The sequence below is a fragment of the Pygocentrus nattereri genome, chromosome 2 (genome assembly GCF_015220715.1).
Source record: "Pygocentrus nattereri isolate fPygNat1 chromosome 2, fPygNat1.pri, whole genome shotgun sequence".
Taxonomy (NCBI): domain Eukaryota; kingdom Metazoa; phylum Chordata; class Actinopteri; order Characiformes; family Serrasalmidae; genus Pygocentrus; species Pygocentrus nattereri.
In genome coordinates, this window is record NC_051212.1 from 22,214,480 (window position 1) to 22,223,081 (window position 8,602).

General features: G+C 39.0%; 1 protein-coding gene across 1 annotated transcript in view; it reads left to right on the forward strand.

Moving 5' to 3' along the window:
• The window catches only part of rbpjb (recombination signal binding protein for immunoglobulin kappa J region b), a 54,433-nt gene extending 46,261 nt beyond the window's left edge, over positions 1-8,172 (forward strand). The window contains exons 6-11 of the mRNA XM_017699623.2: positions 288-425; positions 1,063-1,175; positions 2,337-2,477; positions 3,885-4,040; positions 4,231-4,334; positions 5,210-8,172. Coding sequence (XP_017555112.1) covers positions 288-425; positions 1,063-1,175; positions 2,337-2,477; positions 3,885-4,040; positions 4,231-4,334; positions 5,210-5,546 — 989 coding nt within the window. The 3' untranslated portion in view covers positions 5,547-8,172. The remainder of the gene's footprint in view (positions 1-287; positions 426-1,062; positions 1,176-2,336; positions 2,478-3,884; positions 4,041-4,230; positions 4,335-5,209) is intronic.
• Positions 8,173-8,602: the final 430 nt, after the last annotated feature.

Genomic DNA, 8,602 nt, shown 5'->3' on the forward strand with positions numbered 1-8,602 from the left:
CAGTAACAAAAACAGCCTATTTATTTATTTTAAAAGGAATATTAAAAGGAGATAAATGCTCAGGTAAAAATTCATTATGACTGGTGCATAATCCCACTTAAACAGAAGAAATATGGGTAAAAAATGAAGGTGATGGGCCCTTCCATGTGAATTCAGCTTGAAACTTGGAGCGAGTGTTGTAGTGCTTTTTTATCTTCCAAATATATCTCCACTTTGGAGTCCAAAAACGCCACACTAACCTTTTATGACTCCCTTGCTTATCTCTGTCTGTGTTTGGGTATGTGTAGTGTGTATAGCATCAGGAACGAAAGTGGCACTGTTTAACAGACTGCGCTCTCAGACGGTCAGTACACGCTACCTACATGTGGAGGGAGGGAACTTTCATGCCAGCTCGCAACAGTGGGGAGCGTTCTATATTCACCTGTGTAAGTTTCACACACCAACACACAGCCTTAGTGCATTAATATTAAGTGTAGCTGCTCACTCGAGCATTTAGATCAATCTGTTAGTGGTTGCCAATAGTAAATGCAGGTTTAAAAGTACATACGTATAAAGTCACGCGAAGACACATTAGAAACACCTTCATGTATGATTTCTTTGCCTGCTAGATTACCTATTACAACACCAAATGCATCAGACTGAGTCACACTCAGACAAACAAATGCACAGGAACGTAAACATTTTAATCATACAGACTGCAAGTAAACAAAAATAATATTGGTAGCTCTTTACTTGAACCTGCTATGTAACATTGACATAATATCTGCCATGACATGTTTATGGTGTCATGAGATTATGTCCAGTAATATAACTGAACAATTGCAATTGTTATAACAGTTGTCATAATATTTTTTCACACAAATCTTTTCACACAAACTAATGGTAATGGCAACATGACACTTATATTGTTGAACAAAATCTTGATATATGATGCCTGCTATGACATGTTTATGACATGGTTATGTCTGTGTTATGCAGCAGGGTTCAAGTAAGGCATTACAAAAACATTTAAAAGACATTTATATGCATGTTCTGATTTTGTGGTTTCTTTGTGTTGTACAGTGGATGATGAGGAGTCAGAGGGAGAAGAGTTCACTGTGCGTGATGGTTATATTCACTATGGCCAAACCGTCAAACTCGTCTGCTCTGTCACAGGAATGGCCCTGCCTCGACTGGTACATGCTGATTGCATTTCTGTTACAGTGTGAAAGAGTGCAATTTTCACAAAATTACAATTTTAATTATAGTCTATTTTATCAGTAGTATTTGTCTTAAGTTATAAGTATGGAAATTCAACCTATTATCTCAGAGCTTGTGAACGGCCTGTAAATGAGTCCAACCAAACAGAAGAAACTACTCATGAACATGACATCACAATCCCACCTAACTGGCAGTCGCAAAAAATTGACATGGTGGTCTTCTTGGACAAAATAACAAATAATACACACAATGATACATACAGTTTAGTCTGCATTCACAGTATTCATCAGAAAAGTTAGGTGCTTTCCCCAAAAATCTCAGGCCTACTGTCTATTTTATTAGCTCTTAGATCAGAGGTAGTAGTCACAGTATGGTGATTGCCGTCCTCATACCTGATTCAGCTCAATTACCAGGGAGAGCTCAGCTTAGGCAGAGGTCTTGACTAAATGCCAGAAAACTAACAAAAGAACCAACAACTCTGGTTTAGATACTGAAGCTATGATTAATCCCTGTATGTTGCACTTAAAAGTGTGACGTTTACAACCAACAGCCAGTCGACAAATATGAGGAGCTGAACAAATTATTTTTATTTTAAAGAAGGAAGAGGAAATGGAAAAAAAAAAAATTAAGCATTTTTCACCATGAAAAGGCAATACAGGTGCCACTGCTACTGCATTAGTGCTTACTGGAGTAATAATTATTTATATACTAACATCTGTGGAATATGATTTGCTTTCTCTGCCAATGAAGAAATTCATCACGTTTGACACCGCAAATGTTATGAAGAAAAAAAATAGTGGGTTGGAGGGGTCAACCTCTGTCAGCCCCTGATTGGTAAGAGGCTCACCCTGATCTGTTCGTGATCTGAAATCCTGAACTTATCTTAAGTTGTTATGATGATGTAACCCAGCAAAACTTGATCCACTGTCATGACGTAGAAATCCAGGGATAGATTGAGCTAAGTTTAAAGTTAGCTGCCTGAGTAAGAAATCTTGTTTTATGAGAAAGCCCTGTGAGTACCTCTTGTTAGATCTCTCTTCTGATGATCTCTTTATAACCGTACTTTATCAACTTGCTGTATGTTTTTCCCAACCTCCCTCTGCAAGTGATGCACTCACGCATGTATTTCCCTGTAGATCATCCGTAAGGTGGATAAGCAGACAGCCTTGTTGGATGCAGATGACCCCGTGTCTCAGCTGCATAAGTGTGCCTTCTACCTAAAGGACACGGAGAGGATGTACCTGTGCCTTTCCCAAGAAAGGATCATCCAATTTCAAGTGAGAGCCCACTCTCTTTCTCACTCATACACACATACATGCTTGCAGTGGCAGCATGATGCTGCACTTTGATGGAAGATAATAGCTCACTAATTGTTTTCTGAGTCAGTTCTCCAATCCTCCATGGTTATAATTTTCTCTAAGCACCTATATAATTGATATACACTGAGTTGACAGTTTGTCAAATACTTTGTACCTGCATTCATTTTTATTAGGCCTAGCATGTAGCTCTTTGTAGGTTTTACAGTTACTGACTGTAGCTATTTGTGACTATGATTTATCAGCCAATATCTACCCTGTCCAAAATAGAAAAGAGCACCACTGCTGATTCTCAGGATGTTGTTTTGGGTGGTGGACTGTTCTAAGCACAGCAGTGACACCAACATGGTAGTGGCAAGGTAGTGTGTGCTGCACTGGTATGAGTGTACCAGAGTTCAGAATAGTCCAGCAACCAAAAATATCCAGCCAAGAGTGGTGCTGTGGTGTAAAACTAACCACTAATTAATAGCTAGATGATGGCAAACACAAACTGTCTATCATCTGTAACTGTACATGCAAGGTGTATTAACTTGGTAGGTGTATTTAGTAAAGTGTCCAGTCAGTGTTTAAAACTTCCAGCAATGCAAGATAACCTGGACATCAGACCTCTGAGCCTCTTTTACACAGAGTGGCATATATTTTGTGAGGCTTTGGTCATAAAACACAGCTTGTTCAATTCAAAATTACAAACTGAGTGTATTGGATTCTGCCAACATTACGCATAGTCTGCTTACTAAATAGGCCCACCTGTTGGGGATGCAGAGGAGAGCTTGGTACTCTGATGTACTCAAACAATGTGGGAGTGCTCTGATATTACACTGAGTAGAATTTGGGCTCATACAACCAATTCTCTCCTTGATTGTATCTCTTAAAGTGTCCATGTCATAGGAAACCTCTAACATATATCTACCTCTTAAAGGCTACAGCAGTTTAGCGCCACCTGTACGTGTCTTTCAGTTTTTTCAATGAGGCAAAATACAGGGCAGCCAGGGAGAACATATTTATATCAGTAGGTAAATGGTCATGTAACAATGCATGATGACCAGGATATCTGTCTCAGCTGTTCACAGGAGCACAACATGTGGGTCAAGATAACATTCCAGCACTAATTTTCAGTGTTAGTCTATTTTCCTTGTCACAGTTACTGTTTTGTAATGATTCTAAAGCTGAATCAATAATTTAAAAAATCCAGCAATACTACTGGGCCTTATACACCTGTATACAGAGTACATCTGTATGGTAGATGTACTGGATAAAATTGACAATGATTGAAACTACAAAGCTGGTGTACTAAACTGCAACTCGGTGTACATTTTTATTAAATCCTTAGGAATGGTCAGCTCTGTTTGCGTGTGTTTTGCTCCTCAGGCCACTCCATGCCCGAAGGAACCAAATAAAGAAATGATCAATGATGGCGCCTCTTGGACAATCATTAGCACGGATAAAGCAGAATACACCTTTTATGAGGGAATGGGTCCTGTCCAGTCATCTGTCACACCTGTGCCTGTGGTCGAGAGCTTACAGGTACACACAGAAAGTCATACTAGGCCATGAGCCCTATATACTCATCTCCCACCTCACCTCATGGAGAGGGAAAGGGTTAGATAACATGGTAGAAATAGCCATTTTTTGTGTCAGACTTAAAGTATGTGAAAGGAGTGAGACATTCAGAAATTACAACATTTTCTCTGTGTCTGTACATGTGTGTATGCAGCTGAACGGTGGAGGGGACGTAGCGATGTTGGAGCTAACAGGACAGAACTTTGCTCCAAACCTGCGTGTGTGGTTTGGAGATGTGGAAGCAGAAACCATGTACAGGTAGGGTTTTGTTTTTTTTTGAATATTTCGAGGAATCACATACAACACACATGCTTCCAAATGGCTTCTTGCGTGCTATTAATGTGCTAGAACTCCAATTCCCAGTATACCAACTCCTGAACTGTTTACAGATGAAGCCTTTAAAACCTGTTTGGTACTGGTGTTAGTGAAATGTTAGGATAATGGCTTCCTTTGGGCTCACTTAAGAGCTAGTGACAATGACTGGCAAAGACAGTGTAGTGGGGCCACCCTGGTGTTTCACCTACTTTATTACAGTGCTCAAATGGGAGATGGGTTTAAAAACTGAATGAAAGTGTATCTGTGACTGAAAAAAATAGGTTTTTAATGTGTGATAGCACTACAGTACAGGAACACTGTATCACTGTATTAAATACCAAAGCCCTCTTCTATGTTGCCTTTAGGTATCTTAGATATATGGCACTAAAACCATGTGTCTGGAACATAATATTCATTGCCTCAATTAATTTTTCTATTTAAAAACTTGATGATCATCAGCCCAGTCTATTATCAAATTTACATCTTTAGTTTAGCTCATTGCCATTACTGTTAACTGAAATTTTAAATAAAAGTTTTCTTCTTAATTACATCAAGACATGTTTTGTGCCTGTACTTTTCACACTGTATCTACCAGGCTAATGTAGCTAGCAAGGATTGGAAGCTTATATCCCATCAGTTAGTACTGTATAAATGCATGCCTCAGTTGTCTTTGCTCTTTTCCTAGTTCTGTTAGCCTCATAGCTCCAAAGCAAAACTAAAGAAACAGATTTCAGATCAGCTGACCAAATAGAAAAAAGTTACATGTGAGATTTTTCACTGAATTATTTCTTTTAACTATATACCTGTTTGTGCTGCAGGTGTGGAGAGAGCATGCTGTGTGTAGTTCCGGACATTTCAGCGTTTCGCGAGGGGTGGCGGTGGGTAAGGCAACCCGTGCAGGTTCCGGTGACGCTGGTGCGGAACGATGGCATCATTTACTCCACCACACTGACCTTTACATATACACCAGAGCCTGGGCCCAGGCCTCACTGCAGTGCAGCTGGTGCCATCCTGCGGTCTGGCAGCAGCGGCCTGCTGACCACCAGTGGGAGCAGCACAGGGGGAAACGCAGACACAGCAGCCTACGGCACCAACAGCACACCAAACTCAGTCACAGCATCGTCCTCCAACGCCACAGCCGCCGTGGTGTCATAACGTACACAGGAATACTTGAACTCTTTGCGTGGAAAAAAAGAAAATTAACAACAAACAAAAAAAGACAAGACTTCTTAAAAATTGCTGCATATTGATTTCAAATCCAGAAGACAGAATTGAGGAATTCTTAGAGTGGAGATTCAAAGTTGGAAAAAAAAAAAGAAGAAGAAGATGCAGTCTTGGGATGTTCAACTCTCTGCACTCTTCTGTAAGGAACACAAGTGTCTGTGTGGTGCTGTGTGTGACGGACACAAAAGCCAGAAAGGCAGAACACGCCCGCACCGATCGGCAGGACACAGAAAACGAGAAGAAGGAGCCCCAGCAATGAGACATCTGCCGTGTACAAAAATATATGTTGAGATAGAAGTTCTATTCTCCTCCCCCTTTTATTTTAACTTCTTCCTTTCTCTCCCTCTTCCCTAGTTTGTGTGTTTTTGTGAAGGAGCACGATGTGTCATTGCTTGTGGGTGGATCTGGACTCGTTAGAGGAGGGTCACATTCAAATTGTAAGAGTTACATATAGTTTTATGGACCAAGGTTATTGTATAAGCTTTAGTAATGGTACATTTTTCTCCATACTTTTTTTTTTTTTATCAAAACATATAGTATGCTTTTGTTACCAAATAGATTCTGTTCCTATTCTGAGCTTTTACACTTTTTACATTTTGTTGTTACTTTCTGAGTTTTTTGATGATTTTTTTAGGATGAGGGTGTAGCAGGGTGTTGTTGCCTGGCTTCTGTATAAAGCTTCTTTCATCTCTTTAGCAAACAGTTGCTTTTCACCTGTTTGCTCAGACTTCGTTTTTGATACTTCTCGATTTTTAAAATGGGACTTTTTTCCTTTCTTTGTTTCTTGTTTTTAATTTGAATTTTTCTTTGGGAAGAAACTCAGAGGGTCTATTTTTTATTGTTGTTTTTTACAAAGTCTTTGGAAAGAACAAAAAAGCTTTAAGCGACGCCTCTGCCTTGCCTGCAATATGATGTGAATATGCTTCCTTTAAGGATTTTGTATCATGTGTGTGTCTTGGTCATACAGGAGGAAGTGTAATCTCTCTTCTCCTCTTCCTGTTTAAATTCAGTGATCCAGAAAGAATCCAGAAAGCACCATTCGCAATACAGAGGCCTAAAGTCGGTTTTACATCATTGTATCCACTTGTTGACTCAAAACAGTAGCCATAGAGTAGTGTACAGTTCTAGCGCACAAAGAGTGTATGTCTGTCACATATCTGCGATCTGAAGCAGCGTTGCTGCATTTGGATTTTTGGTAACATTTCACTGTAGTGAAATGTTCCTAAAGCTGCATTATACCTACTTAAGCCCTTTATGATAACTGACATAGTCCAGTGTTTTCCAGTAGGTGTCATTTGTTGATTTGTTGCCAAGTTTACAAAACATCAACATCAGCTAACATCAGTAGGTTATGGCAGATGCCTGTTGAAGTAAGCCTGCATAAATGTTTGTCAGTAGTCATGAAGGGCTTACATAGGAGTAGCCTATGTAGCCTTATGAACACTCCCTTACAGTAAAGTGTTACTGGATTTGTTACCATGGAAGTGTCATAAGTCATGTCTAAACCTTTTTTGTGCTTTCATAATCAAAATTGCGGCATTTAAAAAAAAACAAACACTTAAATTCCTTTTTGTCTTCCTACACTTTGGTTTTTGTTATCAATACATCCAGTGTTTTGTTATGAAACTGACTGGATTATTATACTGGATTAAGTCATATCCTTCATTAGACGTGGCCTTACTGTAACAACATAGTTAGAGTGCAGTTCACGCCTTAAGAACGTGGCCTGTGAACTATGAGCTCTTAAGCTCAGCCTTGTATTGTTCGTTTTGAATTTTTTCCAGTTTTTTTTGTACAACAGAGCAGTTTTACATTGACTTGACACCCTTAACTTCTGTATGTTGTCAGACTTTAAATGATGGAAATGATTTTCTCTCACATGAACATACCCAAAGATATTGTGATACATAGTTGTTTTTGTTTGTGTATGTGTGTTGGCAGTCATGGCCTCTTGTACACCAAAAGTAGAGAGCTTTATTACACCAGTTTATTGGTTTCTTTCTTGTGGCCTTGCTAACACACTAATGTATGTCAAGATGTATTAATGGCAATTAGGAGTTAACTAACAAATCAGCCTGCTCTAGTAGTTTTGTAACATTTTTATCTTTCCTTTGTACAGTAATTTAACTTGTAAGGACCATCAGTGTGCTTCCTTTTGTTGTTGTTATTGATGTTTTTTTCTTTCCTTGCACCTGAATCTAGCAACTTTCTGTGGTATTTGTTGTCGGAGCAGTTTAGTGTGTCTGGTATCCAACTTTGTCACTTCCTTTACATCGTCCTAGTAGTAATGGACAAGGGACTAGAGATGTGTCCAATAGAACTCAATGGCCTTTAGATCCGTGTTTGTCTTTCAAAGATATATGCATACAGCAATATTGTATAGGTCACGTTCTGTGTCTTGGTCTGTGGGAGTAACCACTGATTTTCACCAGCCTGATCCACTTTTTTGTGGCTACGATGAACAGCACACTCGTCTAGAGTCCAATTCACTTCGTTTCACATTCATCACTTTAAAAAGGAAAAAAAAACTACAGTTTTTCATACAGTGGTTTTAGAACAACATAAGCGATCACCCTGCCACGATCACTGTAAACAAATGAATGCAACGTCCTCTCTTCTGGCATCTCAAAGAAATGGTTTAATAGACCTAATGTCCATATAACAAGCCAGCGTCTACAAAATAGTCAACAGAACAGTAGATTTCAGTCTTCCTGACTAAGTGGATCTTTCGTTAATGGTAGTAAATGTGCTTGAACATTTAAACAAGGCAATATTTTTTTAAAAGAATTAAGTGTCATGTAGTGCACTTCCGGGGAAAACTGTAATTTGAATGTCATTAGTAATAATATTTCCTAACCCCCAGAGAGCTCCGATCAGGAAACATTTTTTTTAAACGTTTATGATGAAAACAAAGCTGCATGTTGTCACTGTCAAACAAACAAATGAAGGCAGAAACATTTTTACTTTTAATGCAAGTTACTGTCCTA